The sequence below is a fragment of the Nipponia nippon genome, unplaced genomic scaffold (genome assembly GCF_047370975.1).
Source record: "Nipponia nippon isolate SJK-2023a ecotype South Korea unplaced genomic scaffold, ASM4737097v1 scaffold_9, whole genome shotgun sequence".
Taxonomy (NCBI): domain Eukaryota; kingdom Metazoa; phylum Chordata; class Aves; order Pelecaniformes; family Threskiornithidae; genus Nipponia; species Nipponia nippon.
In genome coordinates, this window is record NW_028262413.1 from 8,447,617 (window position 1) to 8,468,795 (window position 21,179).

Consider the following 21,179-nt stretch of genomic DNA (forward strand, 5'->3'; position numbering starts at 1 on the left):
CAGTGTTGTATCCTAATGAAAACAAAACACACAACACCCCCCCCCCCCCAAAACAAATTAAAATTTCCAATCTACAATGGATCAAGAGTTTCTTCAGGCAAATGAAGAACATGGTAACACTGCTGATTCCAGGTGGGACACTACCTCTGTTTGGGTCGGGCAAGCAACAAGCCACTTTTCAATACAGTAAGTAACATCCACACCCAGCCATATTCCAATTGGTGACAGAACTACATTATTCATCTAGCTTTTTTTTTCCCCTTCTCAATACCGAAAATTTTCAGAAAACATATAACGAAGTCATTCAGGCACAGCTCACTTAAGGCTGACTTTACACAGGATTTTGTTGGGAATTTTGCCTCATTGGCCTCAGACTGCTGGGTCAACTATTTTTCTTCCTGGATTTCATTTTCTCAATGAATCCTTTGAAAACCTATTTAAAAGAAAAAAAATATTCAATCTCTTCCAAGGAAAGATGTAGGTGATTGTGACATTTTACATCAACTAAATATTATGTAATTTTTAAGAAAAGGTTTTACTTAAGTTATTATGGACTCTCCAGTTCATGACATTTTGATGTTAGCAGTTAAATGCAAGCGTGAGCATTTATATTACACACATGCCAAATATATACATCCCATGCAACCATGTTAGTGTAGGGCATATTGATATTAACATATTTAATCCAAGTATGCCAATCTTACTATAAGAAAACACAATGTGTGTACCATGGGTGAAATCAGTGGGGGTGGGGGGAATCAACCTAAGGTTACACTATCTCCCTTCCTTACATAAGCTTTTCTACTAAATCTGAAACATGATCAAGTAGTAATTTTGAGATGATACTGACTGTCCCAAAGGAAAAGTTTCTTCTACCAGAAAGGGACAGATTTTGCCAAAGCACATCTCCCACAGGCAGGTGCAGCATTTTGGAAAAGAAAGAAAAAAGAAAAAAAAAAAAGGGGGGTGGGGGGAAATCACTGTTGTTCTTTGCATTTCCCTGTTCAACGAAAAACTAGGAAAATCCAATAACTTTATTTTAGGGGAACAATATTAACTATAGCCATCACTATCAGCTTAATCTCTAATTAATGAGATGTTGCGATAGAAATTCTGTCAAATCTATGTGAATTTGGAAACTTGCTTTAAACATGTCTTTTCTTCCAGATTTGTCCTCAGCTGAGATTCCTGAAGATGTCCTGCACAGAGTCAGAGCCAGTGCATGCCTTCAGATGGAGCAAAACAGATCAAGGATATTTCTCCTACTTCTCCAGGTTTTGTTTTTCAAGTAGAAGAAACTCAACTCTCACACTTCAGGAGGAGAAAAAGGAAGAGTAGGATATTTGATCTGTTATCTTCTAGTAGTCAGCTGGAATTCTACCCGATATCATCAAGGGGAGGGGGGAAAGAATCTTACTCATGTATGCAGAACAGCAACAACAGCTCAGGATTAGCTGCAGACAGAAAGACCATATAGGATTAACACAGTGAACCAGTCATCACGCTTACCAGAATATTCAAGAGCAAAATATTCAGAGGATTTCAGGAGAGGATTTAGCAGAATTTGACTGAAAATAGCACCACATTTTGAATAAGCTTTATTGAATACCACAGCACCCAGCATCTCTTGACAAAAATGACTTAATGTACATTCATTTCAGAAGCATTTCTTGCATAACCATTTAAAGAATCAGTGAACTGGAAGGGATGGAAAGCTGTCAGAAAGCTTCCAAGTGCAGGCAAGAGCCTTACCTGCAGCATATGAACTTTTAAATGACTGAAACGCAGGGTAAGTACTATTACTGTCAGATGCAAAGTCAAGAACCCAGCACCATTTAATCAGCTTCTGCTGCTGAATTATGGCTTTCATTGTTGCTTTCTTCTTTCCGCAACACTTTGACTGCTATGACAGCCTTACTTGTGCTAGGGGTTGTCAATAATGGCAGAAGGGATACTCTAAGCTTCAAATTGCAGGTTGGATTACCTACATTAGAAGAGTATATAAAAAAGAAAGAAATGCAACTGGAAAAGGCTTATTGCTGTTATAGCAAAACCTGGCTCTGCAACACTTCAACAGCAAGGAGCTGAAGTGCTCCTGGAGCAGCTGGCAGTGCTCTTTCTCGACAGCTCCGTAGTAGTTTCCCAGAAGGAAGTGAAGCATCATTCTTGGATCTACATGGATCCATCACTGCTTCCATCTGACAGGAGCTAGCAGTAGGCAATGACGAGTGGAAACAAGCTAGCAAGGGAGAAACACTCCCTGCTCTTCTGCACCACCAAGTGAATCCTTGCTCTCTCCAGAGCAAAGTTACTCCTCGATAGAACTTCCCACATTGCAGGAGGAGCCACACATCAACAAGCAACAGGTTCACAGTCTGGCCCTTTACTGAGCCAGACTCTCTAACAGAAAAGCCATTCGCAGCAGACCATAGCGTCCTGGGACTGAGCTAGACTTTGCATTTTGCACATTTTTCCTTGTGCACTGCAGAGTAGAAAATAAGCATAATAAACAATGTAAAGCTCAAGCGGCTGAACCTGGTAGTTCAATTTAAAAATGAGCTCCATATATTCATGCAATGCAAATGTGTTAGAAGAAGTCTTATTAATCATCTGGGCAAGCACTGCCTTAAATTTTGATCCTTTTTGGCTACTAATTCCAGCTGCTACACTTGTAAACCATTCCCATTTACATGCACGCAGACTGATATCCAAGTAGCTAGAGCACGAAAAGGGCAGTAACTAGATAGCAACTGATAACGCTGTTGATGTTAGACGATACCGTAACCTAATCCAGCACACACTCAGCAGCAGTGGCTGGAAAGCGTTCTACAAGTGCTACTGACACCCCCAGGTAGTCACTCTCATAGCCGGCCATTCAGTAACTGCCTTTATTAATCTGCGGTCTTGGCCAACCTTTGAACAGGCACACAGATTGTCCGTATTACAGACTCTTGGTTTATTTTTCTAAACTCTTGTTGGCAGTTTACACAGCAGTAAATGATCGGAGGTGCTCAAGGACTAAATCCCAGTTCATGGTCGACTTGGCCATTCATCCACAGACAAGGGATACACGGAAAGGCAGCCGCAATATGTGAAGCTGCTGCAGCCACTGGCCATGCTTTACCTGTCCTGTGGGCAAATGAAGCTGATCAGTCTTCATCACTATTAACACACTGATATGTAAAAATAAATAAATAAAATAACACAAGCCTTGCCTGCAAATTCCTCTGAAACTCCTGGGAAAAACCAGACACCCTTCCCAGTGTAAGAGCGGGCACAGATCACCAGCTAAGTTAGCTCTAAAGGCAAATATTCCATTTTCACTGAAAGATGCAGTGTGCCATAATACGAATAAGGAACAAAGACCCCTTTCATTCTGCTGACAAATACAGTATAGCATGTCACAAATTACAAGGAGAGCAGACAACACAATGGGAGCAATTAAATGGGTGTCTTTTTATTAAGAAATACATATAATAATGACAGACTATGTACACTCCTCCCCCCCCTCAAGCCTTCAAGAATTACACTGGCTAACACGGCTGTATTTAGGGACGTTACTCCTGTTACATAAAAAACTATCTTAAGGAGAGGTATGTCCAGCCAGTGCAGCAGGATATGTGCAAATGCAGAAACAGATATTTTGTCTGGTTTAAACATGTTGTACACCTTGTTTATTGCAATTCACACACAGCCTCTGCAACTCATTCACAATTGATCTATTTCTGGAGAAGCTAAAAAAAAATATGCGCCTTTTAACTCTCTCACTGCTGAATTTCAACTGAGACACCATCTCTGCCTCCTCCCTCCTCGCCCTCTGCCCTGGTGACCCAGCCTGCTCTCAGGAGATTCACTTCCCAGCCTTTACACCTGCTTAGTTTAGGGGATGTTTTGTGGAAGAAAGGACCCTCCTAGCCCTGCTATGCCTTTAAGATGTGACCAGCCTCTCTGAGCCTGTCCCTCCCTGCTTGCCAGAGCCAGCACAGGGGACCGCTGCCCAGCTCAGAGCGGCCAGCACCTTGCCCCACGCCGCGACCCCAGGAGCGGAAACGCGCGCTGGTTCTCGCCTCCTGCTTCACTTTCGGCGTGCGCGGCCATCTGGGGAGCAGCTACATTTCTACCCCAGAGGAGTGCATCCCTCTCGAGGTCTCCTTCCTGCCCCCTCCTCGGCTGAGCCGCGGGAGAACAATGCGGGGACAGACATTTAGCAACACCTGCTGTATCACATTAATATGCACAGGGATGTATTGATGGTTTTTCCCATCCAACACTAAGACCGCATTGTTCGGGACGATCCATCAGTGGATCGCTCCCCCCCCACGCCGGCCCCACAAGCCCCCTTCTGACATGTCCCCTTGTCTCCCAGCCCGGCTGACGACCACGTTTAGGAATGCACTTCATTAAATCGGAGCTGCCCCATTCCAACCTGCAATGCGGAGGCAGTACAAAGCAAGCGCCACGCTTCCTCCCGCATTTCTTTCAAAAGCCCCATTGTTCGGCAGGCATCTGGTCCTGATCTCAGCCTATTCGTGCCCATTGACCCCGCTTTTCGCAGCGCACCCGCTTGCCAACGGGCCTCACGTAAAGCCTGCTTGATGAATTAAAAAGTAGCACTAGCCATCTGTCCTCCCAGGCTGGGCTAAGGCTGTGCAGCTCCGCTCCGCAGCTCCCTCCCCAGCCCCACAGCCTCCCCTGCCTCCCGTTACACCCCGCTCTCTCCTTACGCGCACAACCTGCAGCTGGGGAACCACTGGGTTCACTCAGTAAACACAGACCTAGCTTATCACATTTGCCGCTTTTCATTTCTTCCGTTAGCATCTAGGAAAGGAAAAAAAGGGAATACAACAGAACATTCTCACTTGCCTGAGTCCTTCGAAATTCAAGCACAAATACAAGATTAATCCTTCCTTTGTGAGGTCTTGTCTTTAAGTCGTGGTATGTAATGATCCTCAGCACTGCAGCAGAGGGGAATAAAAAATGCAGGGATCATAAGCAGGGGGAGGACAGGGCTTACTTACATCAGGGTTTCTGCCACATGACAATAGGTTTGAGAGGGAAGAATAAGCTGGCAGCAGCAGCTGACAGTGCAAAAGGGAGAATGCAGAAGCCTGCCTTTTATATTATTGGTGACATTTCTAACACATGACAACAATTTCCATCTGTATTTAAGCTGGGAGTGTGAAGAAAAGAGCATTACATCACGACTCCTCTATTCCTAGGGGCTGTGGAATATGTAGGCCAGAGGGATTAAGAAGCACCTGTGTATGCTGGAGATCTGAAATACCACGAGGCTGATTTTTCCCCCCCTCTCTTCTTTCTCCCTCACCCTTTTTATTCCTCTATCACCTTCACTGAGCTGCTGTTTGAGAATATGCCCAGGGAAGTGCAAAATGGTATTGTCCTAGTTTGCAAGGCACGAGAACGGGGAACTATGTGAATATGTATTCCTAGCTCTGTCTCTCTCTCCATAGGAGATACAGCACTCATTTTTGCAAGCGATCAGACAGAATACAGAGCATCTTTCTGTTTTCTGCTGTGCTTGTCCCAAGGGCTTCGAGTTTGTCTTAAAGTACCAACTTTCATGTTCCTTTTAAATCTACAGGGAATTTCAGTGACAGTAGCAATGATTATTTTTTTTCCTTTCTTTTACAGACAACACATGCCTGTATCTTTTTAAAAGTAAACATCAAGAACAGGGGCCAAAGATATTTTGGAAAAAGCACTTGACTGCTTCAGAGCCAGCAGGTGTCCGTCTTGGACGCTTTCCACATATCTCACAGGACAGGATTGCTTAGATGCAGTACTGAAATCCCAGGAGACTCCAGCCTCGCAAGGAAACCTGCTACCCCGCAGCTCAACGGCTGCTTCGCCAGGGCTCGTGCAGCTCCACCGAGGCAGGCAGGGACCTGCGGATCCCGAGGACTGCGCGGGAGGTGCCGGTGGGGTGGGCTCAGGGTGCTGTGGGGCCACCCCTGGTCACCTGCTCCCATGGGCCAGGGCTCAGGCACGGCAGGGACAGCACCCTCCGCTGCTGCTCTAACAAGCAGACGTTTTGAACCACACCAGCTGACAGCCATCGCTTGCAAAGCAGCTCAATACAGGTGTGGACGCAGGTGACAGCTCACAAGTTCACAGCACGTGTGTGTGAGGGCCAGGCAGCATAAGGAAAAAACATCATCTCTGTGTTCCACTACCAAACCCAACAGCGCAAATGCAGCAACTGCTCTTGCTGAAATACCTAATCCCCAAAAGCGTTTGAACTGGGTAGGGGCAAAATGCCACCGAGAGACAGCAAGCCTTATATTACCTTTATAAGAGAAACAGCCACACACGAACAGGAGAATGGCCTGATTATAAACATATAAAAAGTCTCAATTTTAAGGGACATAAATATTTTCATGAAAACACCATCTGGCCCAAGGTGCTGGCCCATTATGTGTCTCTTGTTTAAAAAGAAAAGATAAAAATTCTTTGCTCAAGATTCACCTTCCTGAATCTTTCAACAACAGCCTCATTGAGTCTTAGGCTGATTTTTTGGGTATGTGTCCAGTCAGCTTCCAGTCCCCATGGGAAGTCCAAAGCCTGTGATAATTATGGGTTTAGAGTACTAGATACAGTAAATTTGAAAACTGCAATACAAAAATAAATAACTCTTAATTCCTCCCCCCTCCTCTTCATGTCCACAAAATAAAAAAATCTGCACAAGCCAGACTGAAACTCTCTCACCAGATGATACTTCAATGAGGCAGCACCTAAATGGGACATTCCAGAAAACAGCCTCTTTATTAAAAAAAAAAAAAAAAGAAATGGAGCATTTTACTTTGCATTTATTCAGAGATGCAGCTCCCCAATCATTTATGAAAACTCTTTCATAAGATTTAGAAGGGGGGAAAAAGGAAACAATGAAATGACTTATTTTTAATCTGGGGTTTAAAGGCTTTTTCTGTTTCCAAAAAAAAGTCCCACACACAAAGAAAGAAATTCAATGCAAACCTCTGTTTCTGTATCATGAAAGCCCCTTCGAGCACCAGAGTAATCAATTTCTCAGAGCTTGTGTGGTCTACAGCAAAAGCCAAAGAAGGTATTTAAGTTTATACAGCCTTCAGCATTTTGATGGCTTGCTTTTGAAATACGACATGTTTAAATTTTATATCTTTTTTATAGTTAGTTATGTCTTAAGAAAACAGTTGCTGTCAGTAGAAAAAATAGAAACAAAGGAGAATGAAATTCAACCTGGTTTTGAGCTGCTTGCCCATTCTAAAATCAGAGTAATTCAGTGTTCCACCATGAAAACTGTTACCATCATAATTATAGCACCTTTCATTATATTACACCCAGTATCATTTTAGCATCAAACACTTTGGCTCATACTAATAAAGAAGAAATATTAAATAAGATTGGTGCTCCAATGCCAAGCACCACCAGATAAGTATCCACACAAATTTACAGGAACAGTAAAGCAAATACTTTGTCAGATGCGAGAGAACTCTCTACCTTTTCTTGAGCAGAAAGTCAAAGGCAAACCATAAATCACTTCAGGATGGGGAAAGGAGTCTTTGTCCTTATGGTAACCCCAACTTCCCACCATGAAAGAAGACCATCTTGAGACAAGATTTTACAGCTGGGATTTAACTCACAGGGTGGAAGAAGTGTGAGATAGAGCACTCTTGTAGGTAGGAACAAACTTCTCCAACACACTTCTCAATCTTTCATCAGTACATTTTGGATCCAATTCACTTACCATGTGGGAACAGCAAATGGGGAACAAACTGTGAATTCAAATAACTGTAAACTCAGCAAGATGTGGAAATAAAACACAGATGGTGCACTTCAGATTAAGGGTCAGCATTTCAACGTCGCTTTCCACTTTTACATTGTGATAGGTGATGTATAACAACCACCTCCTCCTCCTCGAGACAGCACTCTAATTAAACCATGACTCACTTAGGAAAACAAGGAGGCAAGCGATACCTCCACAGAAGCCTCCCTGCCAGTTTGGAGGAGCTAAGGTTACTTTGTTAAGCTGCAGTTCATGGTTTTGCTGCTTGAGGATTAATGTTTGGGAGTGGAAGTTCTCTCTGCTGGACAGACACCGCTGAAAAAAGTTTCTTCAGCTTTTCCAACTCCCAGGCATGCTGCGGCAGGGCTGCTCCGCCTGGCAGGGCTGCGCCCAGCACCCATCACAGCCCCTGCCACAGCACCCGCTTGGTCCCCTCTTCACCACCTACATCTCCAGCAAGATTTTGCAGAGGTTGCTCCGATACCTGTTTGCAAAGGCCAAGAACACAACCACTGCTACCAGCATTACTCTCTACCAACCCTTACAAAGTGTCCAGTACTAAAACACCTCTGGAGGTCTGCATCGTGCTTGCCTGAACATTGGGTTCATTTTATTCTCTGAAACTGATTTTGTCCTAAATCCCAGGAATGGAATTTAGGATGACTATTCTTGCTGTGAAGCGTTAATTGCATGCCCAGGGCCCTCTAAGAAAGGGTCTGCTTGTAAGCACAAGTTCAAAGAAAAAATAAAGCAGTAAGTACAGATTAGATGACAGAAGAACTATAAATCTATAGGAGCTTGAAATGCCAGATAGAGATGAGCAGTAGTGATTGTAAGGTGACTATTACCTTCAAAATATGCCGGAGGTTGTTTATCAGATCAGAGTTAATGAGGGAGAAATCTAATAGTACTATAATATTAAATTTACCATTTTAATGGTATCATCAATGTTCTATAATGTGGGCAATTTACAGAATATCTGTCAATGTGATTCTCCAGTGTGGTTAGTTACACAGGAGCAGCACTATCGCATCTCATCAGTTGTTCCCTTCTAGAAAACACTGGGTGTTTTGCAGAGGATTGCAGAAGGCTAAGTGAGATAGCAAAATACATATTTAAAGTCATGGGAATGCAAAAATGGGAAAGATATTTATGAACATTATGGGATGTTTACATTCCTGAAAGAACTGGGTCCAGCTCTGCCCCACTGCCAAGTCCAGCCTTCCTACTTCCACACTGCCACTGAGTGTCCTGCTGGGTTTTCCTCAACTCTCTTGCACGTCTTGCAACATTTGCTGCTTTTTTCAAAACCTTACATACCTGGATTTACGAGGGCTGAAAATAACGTCACTATTCAAGTACATCTTCAGCTCATATATTAGGCCCCTCTGAACAAAACAACACACCAAAAAACCCACACCCTAGAAAAACATGAAAGAAGATGGCAGTAAGGGCTCAGAAACTAACAGGTAAATGAAAAGAGTCAAAATATCCAGTTTAGAGTTTTTGATTACCAATTCAAGAGCTGTGAACAGTAGGAGATGGTAATGCTGCATTTATAAATATCCATCTCCTCATGTATTCAAGGAAGAGTTTGCTAAAAGCCGCAGCTTCTTAATTTGGAGTTCCTCCTTCCTCCGTCACCTGCCCCAGCCCCTCAGTTCTGAGGGACGCTAGTTCAAATTCCTAATACAGCAAAGATTACTTGCACATTTTTAGCATATGACAACCTCCCATTAAGTAGCTTTAAATTTGGTAGAAAAATCCATACTGTAGTGGCAGTATTTGAGTTGCCATGATGGTCTGAGATAAAAATGAAGTATCATCAATTTATCTAATAAGCAATACTGCTTCTTCCTACAGACCTCCTTTTACCGACATCAACATTTGTCTACTGTTTTTTCACTGGTAAATGAAGTGTTAAACCTGAAGTTTAAAGAAAACGTGCAGGTAGGGAATGAATGATGAAGTATGAAATATAATTCAATGGCAGATGACACTTCCAAGGGTCTTTGATGTTCTTCTCGATCTTCAGCTCCAAAAAGACCCTGCAAGTAGAACTGCTAGATCACTATCCACCTGATTACTCTGTGATACACATCTCACTTTGAAGATACATTAGCCTTTCAAAGAGCCGTTTATTAAACATTTCCATTTAAATAATAATTTTCACAATCCTCAGTGAAACAGATGTATTCCCTCTTAAATCACTAATTAAGAGCAGCCTGGGACATTACAAAGCCCTTTAAAAGGAATTCAGGGAACTAGTGTCCCCCTTAAACAAATCTGTTCTGGCAATGACCCAGGAATCTTGACTTCATAACTCAAAGCTCTAATTATTCAAGAGGACATTATAAAAAAGAGGATACATCTAGACCTTTATGACTAATAGGAAAGATTTATTTCTCCTTCAATAGGGGCAGAACTAGAAATATTTATTCTATTTTTTTCTACCTTCTTATTCACTGGGGGTGGGGGGGGAGGAAATCAATGAAGATTAATTTACAGAGTTATTCCTAGTAAAGATTCTGGGTATGACTCTCCCCAAAGAAAACCAGCTAGCAGAATCTAAACAGCTTTATAAATGATTACACGGCTAATCTCCTCTCTGCTGAAATAAAGAGAGAAAGGATTTAGAGGACAAATACAGCATGCTTTACGTGAAGAAGCATGGTAATGTTAAAAAAAGGATAATTGTTTGAAGATGAAATGTAGCAAGTCTGCATCCCCATCAAACTGTCAGGAGCTAGCATCTGCCATCGCCCTCCTGGGCTCAGAGACTTTCATGATAGCAATATATGTGACCGGGAATCACACAGGCATTTCCTCCTCTGCAGTGCCAGTGGTTTTGCCCACACTACATTGCAGGTACTGCAATGGACCAGGATATCATCATATAAACAGGATTTTCAGGTGTCCTCTTTTAAGTACGGACATCTTTGACGGAAGAAGCACGGGACTTTTGTAACTGTGAAACCACCACGCAAATCAACACATCCAAGCACAAACATACCTATACAGAGCAATGGGTGCTTTCTAGAGGGAGTTAATAATGAAATACCAAATGTGAATCCCAAATGCAAATGTGAGTGGAAGAACAGGTTAAAGAACGGCTATGCATTTAATTTTTCCTTATTTTAAACTGTTTCTTTTGCCTGGAACATTCATTCTCTTAGCTTGTAGCATAACCAATACACTGTAAACCTTGAACAGAGACATGGTGGTAGTTGAAAAGAAATCAAACCGCCTCAGTGAAATCAACAGCTGAGACACTGCAGCCACCACAAAAGATCTAACCAGGACCCTGGGACATCATATGAAAAACTATGGCAGGGCAGAGCCAGTTTTGAAGTAAATACTGTGGGGTAATTCATCTCCACCCCTTCAACGTCCAAACAGCAGTACCTGCTCTCAGCTCTCATTTATTCTCTGCTTTCCAAGACGCTCACCACCTTAGAAACCTTTACATTTTAAAACATATGCACAGACGTTATTTGCACTACCTAAATACCCACTCACAGATGCTTTCCTGTAGTACAAAGCAACCACAATGAAAAAACCACAAAATTAAGTACACTGGGGACTAACAAAGAAAACTAGTCATGTAATCTCTTCCCACACTTCTTACCCAAATCTCCTTTGGCAAGTGGCATGGGAGAGCCTATAAGGCTGAGCTCTTCTGCTTTGTACTCTGTTCTCTGGTGCCTCATGCAATTTCAACTGGGTGTACAGTGAAATACAAAAAAGCTATTCCTCACAAATGGGTAAGCAGATGGAGCAATATTTGCCATCATAAGTGCTTTTATTTCCAAATGTAAAAAAAAAAAAAAAACCACAACAAAAAAAAACCCAAAAAAACCCAAACAAACCACACCACCCCATTGGCACAAAATACACTATTGATCTGAAAGGACAGACCAGATGGAAAAAAAGGTCTGAAGTCTCCTAGATTAAACAGAAATGACTGTGTATAGAAAGGAACTAAACTGCAGAAATATTGGCCCTGTTGCTCAAAACAAGGCATTTTTCAAAAGTGAAAACACATCTGGTTCACTAATGCATGAAATAATTGTATCCCTGAAAACTGCAGGGGACTCTGCTGCAATTCTGCCCTCCCTGGAACACAGCTACAAGGATTTTTCTAAACCCACTGGCTGTACTCAGGACACAGTCCCTGCTGAAAATACAGGAAGAAGTAAATGCGTGTACATTAGCTGGCATGGAAAATATGCCTCATACTCTTCAGAGTTGGATTAACTCACAAGCAAATATTCTTGAGAAAAATTATGTTTACATACTGCTGGCACCTGTATGTTGCACCCTAGTGATAAGGACACCGTTTTAAAAATATTTAAAACTTTTTCCCAACATAAATCTTGTAAAACAATTAATTATTTTTTGTGTGTTAGAAAAAAAAGATCAGCCTGCTGTTCATCACCTTATCAGTGTGGGCCTTCAAATGAATATTTCATGGACGCTGCAACTTTTTCTCATTACAAAAGCAGAATTACACCTCTAGGAAGGGAACTGCAACAAAAGGTACTTGGATAATAAATACGGCTGCAGGTCTGGAAAGCTTTTGAGAATTCAAAGAACATTTGTGTACATAAACTGATGATTTATTGCCTGTGAAGAAAAATAATGTGCACTGTCAGTGATTCTGTTTATCCTTAATAAAAATTAGTAACTAAAAATAACTTCAAAATTGTGACTCAAATATCCCCACATGTAAAAACACATGCATTTGTAACATAAAGGTCTTTCTGCTTCATCAATTTTTCCCAGTTTACTGAAACACTATTATACTCAATATTCTAAAGAAAAGAACCTTCTGTAACCTGGTTTGCCTATCCCTTCTATCAATTCATTTTGAAGTTCAGAAATACTTATGGGGAACCCAGTGCTACAGGACTTTAAAAGCTATCCTGGGAAATCACCTAAGTCTGCATGTTTGACAGCAGTTTCATCACACCCCAGCCCATTTAGCCTCTCTAGTCCTCCATTAGCTGCAGATGATGGTGGTTACACATGTAGGAGCTTATCCGACTCCTGGAGCAACTAAATACCCTTTGGTAGTTCAACTATCCACGAAAACATTTAATCCAGATAATGAGGTTTAATGTGCTCTTCTACATCCACTTTCTTTGAAAGGAGACGTTTTCTTTGCACCAGCAGATCGCTTGGAATAAAGAAACTTATTCTCAAATTTCCCACTGAAATGTGAGAGAGCTCAGGCCAGCCAGGTGCCTGGGTGTCGCTGTCTTTTTCTAAGACTCCTTACAGATCACTCGACACTTACCCTATTGATTTTTATCCATTTCTTTCCATTTTGCTCCACGCTCCCCTATAAGACTAACCACAACAGTTGGAGCTACTGTTCTATAACTGAAGACAGAGGAACAGATCAAACTCTGGGAAGGTGAGAAAACAGACAGCAGAAATGAAAGTGGTAAATCTCTAATGTTAGAATCTCCAGCCAATTAATCCCAGGGCATGTACTTGCTTTGGGAAAGTGAATCAACTGTTGAATGATGACCTCCTGAGGTTTTAAAAGCCAGTTTTGGAAAGAAGAGGAAGGAAAAGAAAAAAAAAAAAAAAAAGATTGCCACAGAGCTTCTAGGCTGACATCTAAGGCTTAACTCTAGGCTAGCCATTACATTGTCCCTGTTTCATCTACCACCAAAAAGACCTTGCATCTTCCAGAGTTTTGCTTCATAAGACTACAGCCTGGCAAAGAAGGCAATTGCACAGTACCGAAATAATACTAATGCAGAATATACATGAACAGGGAGGGGACCACTGATCTGTTATTTCAGTCACGCCTGCACCGGGTATGCTGATTTGGCAAGTAAAAGTGCAGATGCCAGACCCACCATAGCTGCCTCTGCATGTCACACAGGACTCAAACAAGTGGAGAATCAAGTAAATGTGCTCAGAAGAAAAAAACCAAAAAAACCAACCAAACAAACAAAAAACCCCACACATGCTGAGATAAGCTTTTATGGAAATAATATCCTATCTCTGATTTTTCTGGATACACTGTGAAAAGAAAACTACTGTCAGGTTGTTGAGAATAAGGAACTAGGACAAATGGCCAGTACTGCTTGTTTATTTTAAACAGATGCCCTCTACCATCATTTCAAAATGAGGAAGATAATCCTGTCTGTTCAGCCTTCTGTGAACAGTGGTTTAGAGACGCTGCTGCACTAGAATGTTAAAGTAAGTTGCTATCGCATAACTTTCTCAATTAACACTATGGAACAGATATCCCAAGGAAAGGCTGCCTGGAAACACCTATTTAATGGATATATTCTCACATGCACTTCCAACTAAACACATTTTCCGCTAAGTAAATCTTCACATACATCAGTCCTGTTTGGGGGAGTTCTGCTCCTAAGAAACACTCTGTGAAACCCAATGCCAGGATGACAACACACTTTACATCGTGGGCTCTCAGCCTCCCCCCAAAGCAGATGTAATGCAAGTCACGTCAGCTTCTGTTAGCACAGGTGGACGCAGACATGCCACAAGGTGCCCCAGCGAGATGCCCCACACAGTTGGTAAACCAGCCCTTTTGTTCTTAAGAGCTTAGCCTGGCAAAATTGAGCTGGAATAAGTGAAATCCGCACTAGAAATAAGCTGTGGGCAAAGTCCCTGCATCAGTCAAAGCGCTTCTGGTACAGTCGTGGCCAATCAGTAATCATGACGTTGTTGCCAATTCACAGGCTACTCCAAGCTCAATGGAGCCATTAACTAGCCCACAAATAGAGCGTTATTTCTGGTGATATTCATTAGGCACGTGAGAAAACAGGAAAAATGTGGTGCTTCAAAATAAAATGAGGCAGAGGGGATAACTTGAGACTGGACCAACATCTTGCTAATCTGGATGATGTATTTGTGTTTTTTTTCTAGTTTTGACAGTGGATCCTACATGCTAGGAATGAGAATAGTTACTTATCTGAACATGTAACGAGAATAACTTTGCTCAAGTTCAAGATACCGATTTTTCTTAAGTAGAAGACAAAAATACTCTAAAAAAAAAAAAAAAAGTCTCTCACCCAGCATGTGAAGGTAACAGTGAAATGAGAGCATCAGGAAGAAAGTAAAGGAAATAACAGACAGTTGGTTCAGCTGAAATAAAAGCTAGTTCAGTGGCTGAACTGCACTAACTCTTTCAGAGATTTGTACATTGTAAATGCATGGCTTCATTAGCACTTATGTACCATGCAAATACATAAATAAGGTGTCCTGCCTCTCTTCCTTACTCTGGGTCGGTCCCAGATTAGGATGCTGAAGTTGTAAATTCCAGAGGAGAACGCTTTGGGTCTGTAAATAAATCCGTGGGTTTGGTGTGATAGTAACAGCAGAGCAGTCACGACGGCATGACAACCAAACTTGGAGGCCACCTGGAAGCTTGTCACAGCTGTTGTTTACTACAGATCTTTGCAGAAAAAAAATCATCTCCATGGGGAGCAGGGAGCTGAGGGTACGAAGACTCAGAGGAAGCATGCTGGAGGGGCGGAGGGCACTGAGGAGCAGGAGAAGACCTCAGCTTGAAAAATAACCACGTGGTTCATCTACTGCTTTCAATAATACTTCAACTTTTGGGTCGATTTCAAGGTTTCATTTCTTTATGACAGCTCCCACATTTAGGGATGAAGTCCTCTGGTCTCTCTGAAAATCACCCGTGTCACCCATTTAGGCAACGCGTACATCCCCTTTGGGAGCTGACATTATCCCACTCTCTTACCCTTGATTATTCACCAGAAAATAAAAGCTAAGGTAAAAATCTAAATGATGCTTAATCAGTGTGTCATTGTCATACGAAATAACGAGGTCAAGTTAAACTTTCTGCGTCTTTCCACCCCTCTGCTTGACCTCTGTCTTCTACAAAAGCTATAGCCGTGTCTACACTCAGTCCCCAAGTCAGCCAAGCACGCAATCGGCACGTGGCTGCGTGGGAGACAAAAGCCTTCTGGGTTTTCTCCCCACCTGTACCAAACTAGTCAGAACTGAACCACGTGGGATTCTTACTAGAATTTCTGGGGACGAACTGGTTAACATCTCCTTTCTCCATTTTGCGTTTACTAATTATCACTTCATTTAGCCCTTATATTAGTGCAACAAAAAGCAGCTGTCAGGCCAACCCTGCTCAGTCCAAGTGACCTTGTGTTCTTGTTCGTGTTTACCACATAATCAGCAGGGAATTCTATTTTCAAAATACAAGACTTCGTAATCCATTAGCACTAGAGATTGGTCCAGGGCTCTGGATTTACTGGTCACGTGTACCAAGGAATAAAAATATGAGTGTACAGCTAGATTAATCTCCAGACCTGTACAGCATTCCAACCCACCGTGCATGCAGCAGTCTCATTCAAATTCACATATGAATATTAGCATCATTCTTAAAAGCTACCACTAATACCATCCCTACAGTACACGAAGAAAAAATTAAATGCTACCTGCATTACAACTCAGAAAGCATGGAGACACACAATAACTACTCCACTTCTCAGATTTTCCATTTGTTTCATAAATGGAACATAAGTACTGATGTTCTTATTAATACATCGACAACCCATATCTCCCCCAGCTATTTCTAAAAGGCAGGAATCACTTTCACTGCTCTTAATTTTGAATCAAAAGTCTTTAGCGAGTCCAAGCAGTTTAGCTCACCATCAAGTTCAATAAATCAGAGAAAAGAATCAATGGAAAGCATTTCAAAATGTAATCTTGGTAACGCACAAAAGCTTCCACAGAACTTATGGTCATTTGCTTTATTTGCTGCTTTAGAAATCAGAATATAACACACAGGCAGAAGGACACTAGCATCACGACATTGCATCTCCCGAGCCTAATGTTGCACGTGCTCTCCCAGAATGCACTTTCTGCAGTATGCTTTAAAAACCTGCAGCCTAGCAAGTTAGATGATTGAAAACTAATCATATTTCACGTTGACAAAATGGAAAATGGAAGTGTTCAATAGAAAATAATAATCCATATTTATTCTTTATGTCCATGCACAGCACTTTAAACCTAATTTGGTCCATGCTTTCCAGTGATAAAATGAAAATAAACTCAATGGTGATATACAGCATCTGCCATTTGAAGAATCAACATTTGTTAGTGTTACCACATGATTTTAACTGTGGTCCTACACAGTTCTTCTGCACGCAACACTTACATTGAAAATGGCTATTACTCTACGTACTGTTATATGGTATTTGTTGGCAAATACCGAGTTTTGAGTGGCAACATCATTATTCAATATTTATATAATTCTACCAGGATAAACAATCTCTGATTCATGTTGAGATAGAAAACTTCAAAATATTTTGCTGCTCATCTTAGCATACTATAACTAAGACGCTTACTAGTTCTTATCCCAGCCTGATCTGAAAGGCATACCATTATCCCCATAGCTCATAAAGCTCAAGCAGAAAAACCTTTGCTTTAGAATAGCCTCTCCTGGCACTGGGAAATGCCAAACAGAGGTGCAATGAAAGTGGATCATTCTCCACTCTTTGTACATCTTCCTAAAATGCCAAGGACAGCGTGATTTTGAGTAAAGATTCTGAACTTCTAAAGATTACACTCTCTAAACTTCTCCATTTTCCTCCTGGTTGTTTTTTGAGTGAAAAAGAGCATTTCTTTTTCAGCTTCACTACCTCTTGCTGCTTATCTCCTACTTGAATCAAGGATGACCTTCCAAAAGTGGCAGTTGCCTGCTACAATGGCACCCAGCCATCAAATGTTGTTCAATTTCACAAGTTAAATAAGCATCAGACATAAAGTTCTGCTAAGGAAATAAAAATAAAAGCAGGTTTTCCATTCATAGATTTCAAACCAATAAAGGAATATTCAGCATAATGATATTAATAAAGACCGTTTTATGGCAAGTACTCACAACATGGCTGCTTTTTAGGGGTTTTTTCTTCACAGTAAGCATCACAGGCCTGCATCAAACCATCAACTGTTCCAAAAAGGTCATCAAAAAAGCAGAGTTTGAGGATGAACTGGTTTCCTTTTCAACCCTACCTGAACCTACCCTTCCATCTGCAGTTACATGTAGAAGTCTGCCCAAGCTGAAAACTGAGTCTCCCTCGAGCTCTGTGCACACCAACAGATGAAGGCTGCCTCAAAAAAAAAAAAAAAAAAAAAAAATTCTACAACACGTAATCCACCAGGTCCAATGTTTTGTTACTTACAAGGCACAGCATGGCGATAAAGGTTATCTCGAATAGTCTGCTGTAGATCGTGATCTGGCGATCCTTTCTGAAACCTCTGGTTGAGATAATGTCTCAGGTCTTTGTTCAGTCTGCTTCCTGCAAAGAAAAAACAGCCATTTATTTATTTCTAAATGCACACAATTAACATTTCCAATTCAGGCAAATGTTAGACTTACATTCAGAGTCCCCTAAATTATGGCATGCTGACTTTATGAGCGGAGGCTCATCTTCCTCTACAAATGGCTAATTACCAAAAACAACTCGCTGTAAACAAGAGGTCTCTCTTGTCTCATAATGCATCTTTCTTCCTGGGGTGTTAAACAGATCATCATTCCACTTTATCACTTATTTGTCTGAGCAAATGGAGAAAGACAGCTGATGTGAAAAAGAAGAAAAATAATAAAGGTAGAGTATTGCTTCTGCAACTCACGGGGGGGGGGGGGGGGGGAGCTGGGCAGACAGGCAGAAGGCAAAGGCTCCTTCCATTAGGGGTACTAATACAGCTGAACATGGCACAAAATCAAACAAGTGCTATAGGTTGCGCTGGTATCTACCCCAGCACACAGCAGGAGTCAGGAAAGAATTCATTGAAGGAGTTCAGAGCACCCAGAGTCCTTAAAAACAACAGAACAATACCCAACACTTTTCACTTAAATCTATTTACTTCTCCATTCAGTTTTGAACACTTTCAGAAGTGTGTGAGAATAAAGATAAATGAGTTGAAAACAAAACAAACAAACAAAAAAACAAAGAAAAAGAAACACAGTTGCTAATGAACAGTGCTAGTTGCTGAACACCAAACCCTTTCTTGTAGCAGAACATACGAACTGTAGCAACTTAATGAAGTCTTTTCACAGAAATGAAATATTTCCAAATCTGGAATAACATTGACATTAATTTGACTGAAGAGCAAAAACACCCCACAAGAACACACAGGGAACAGGGAGAGAAACTCTTCTGTTCTAAAAAGAAAAGAAAAAAAAAACACTGGAAAAAAAAACACACTGGAAAAACTCCAGCGAAATGCAACCAGGATGACTGAAGTCTGAAGCAGTTGCTGTACAAGGACCAAGAGAGCAGGCTGGGATGCTGCAGCCCGTTGGGGACATCGGTCTCCAACGTGCCCAGAGGGCGGGTGGGGACTGGCTGCTCCCTGCCTCTCCCAACACAAGGATTAGGAGACACCAACGAAAGCTTGGTTCGAAACCACACAACAGGGGCAGTAGTTCACACAGGCTGTGGCAGATCTTGCTGGAGAGCACTGTGGGTACAAGAAGCTTATTGAGGAGCTTCAAGGGGAAACTGAAAAAGCACTTGGAAGATGGACTCATCGGAGGTTGCAAAAGAGGGTATAGGAAGTCCCTTGAGCTGAAAATGAACTGCTGGTGGCTGGGAGATCTGGAAAAAGCAGCAGGGAATATCAAATATCTTGCTCTTTTCCTTTCCTTTGCTAGGCATCTTATTTATAGCCATGGCTGGAGCCAGAATGCTGGGCTACATGGACCTTGGGCTGAACCACTGCAGCTGTTTCTATAGTCTTTTATAATTTGCATTATGATTTTTTGGATTGTGACTATGTAATGCAGAGGTCATCTCAATACTTGTTGACACTGAACATAGCAGCACAGTTGCAGATTCCTGGCTGGAGCCTCCAGGAATCACTGCAGAACAAATCAAGAATAACAATACTGCAATGGAGTGCAGTTGGACACTGGGCCTGGGAGGCAGCAGCGGCACCAGACAAAAGAGAAAAAGAGTGTAGACCATTAAATGACCGTGGGCAGGAACAGCCTATCTGCCTAATGCAGTCCTGCAACATTTTAACAGATTTGTATTTAGGTTCTCCAGGCAGCTTTTTTTTTTTTTTTTTCCTTTTTTTAAGATTAAATTTCTTATTGAAGAAAGGAAGGCATAGGCAGCAAGCCCAGCTATGAAAGAAGGAAAAATTTTAAAGACCAAGATGCTCATTACAGAAATGGCTCAAACAACAAAAATTGAAATTAAGGCAGATAAAACTGGCTCATCACACTTTCCTGAGTTACCCCACCAACACCCCTCCCTCCAAGAGCAGATTATAAACCCATTTTCTAGCAAATGGTCTCCAGTTATTATACTATAAAAATGGTTTCCCACATAGGAGGCACTTGGAGGCCTTGGTAGACCTGTGGGCTACAGTTTTCCAGTTTCAGAGCTGACCTTCCAAACTCCGGGTGTTTGATTTCACACCACATCATTTTACTCCAGAGGGAGACTGGGCACAAAAAAAGAGCATCTGCTGAAACAATAAAGCATTTCTTTATCTTTTAACTAAACACTCCATATTTTTCTTTGCACAAGAGACAGTAAAACAAGGTGGTTTCTCATAGCAAAAAGAACAAATATGACAAACAGTTTGGACATAATGCAAGGGCTTATTCCAGTGAAGAAATTAATGCACTGAACTGCATGTATCACATAATGTGGGCTTTCTGCTGAAATATTGTGTGATTCATGATTCAATGATTTATGTCACAATAATGTCTAGAGGTGAAAAAGCTCTGCTGAGCTAGCTTCTGTTTGACCACAGAAAATATGCAATTTACTGATGATATCTGCTTTTAGCTTCCCTCTGGTGCCCATTCCATCTAGCATCTCAGTCTATTACAGCCCCCGCTGGAAAGTTTGGTTATTCGGTTTATGCAGTAGCTGGGATTTCCCAGCAGAGTCACTGATGCACTAGCCAAGATGGCAGTTGCAAAAATAGGGGCTATAGCAATACTTAGATTCATATCATTGTCCCCTGAGGGAGCTCACAGTGATGCTCATTTCTATTACATTTATTTTAAATAAGGAGAAAAAAAGATGGGGGGGGGGGGGACGGGGGGACACACACACACCAAACACCCAAAACGCTTGCTAAGCCACATTTTTGTTGCTAAATTCCAGAAAATTCTTGATAGAAATACAGGCTTCTTGCAGCCCTGACGATCTCAGCTCAGCAGCTGCTGAGACCATAGCTGTGGACAACAGCAGGCTCACCCCATGCAACTCACTCCAGAGCACGGAAGAAGAAAATGAGCTAAACGCAGAAACTGACATCGTGTAGAAAGCTGCCAAAAGGATCCACCCTGGAACGTGCTAGATTCTTTATCTTTTGAAATGCTTTGATCCACTCTGATTATCTTTTCCAA

The 21,179-nt window shown here is 41.7% G+C and overlaps 1 protein-coding gene across 26 annotated transcripts in view; it reads right to left on the bottom strand.

Moving 5' to 3' along the window:
• Positions 1 to 21,179, bottom strand: part of MAGI1 (membrane associated guanylate kinase, WW and PDZ domain containing 1) — a 359,795-nt gene that overhangs the window by 156,582 nt on the left and 182,034 nt on the right. For all 26 annotated transcript variants that reach the window (XM_087743432.1, XM_087743431.1, XM_087743416.1 and 23 more), the window contains exon 2: positions 17,989 to 18,105. In XM_087743432.1, the coding sequence (XP_087599558.1) occupies positions 17,989 to 18,105 (117 nt within the window). The remainder of the gene's footprint in view (positions 1 to 17,988; positions 18,106 to 21,179) is intronic.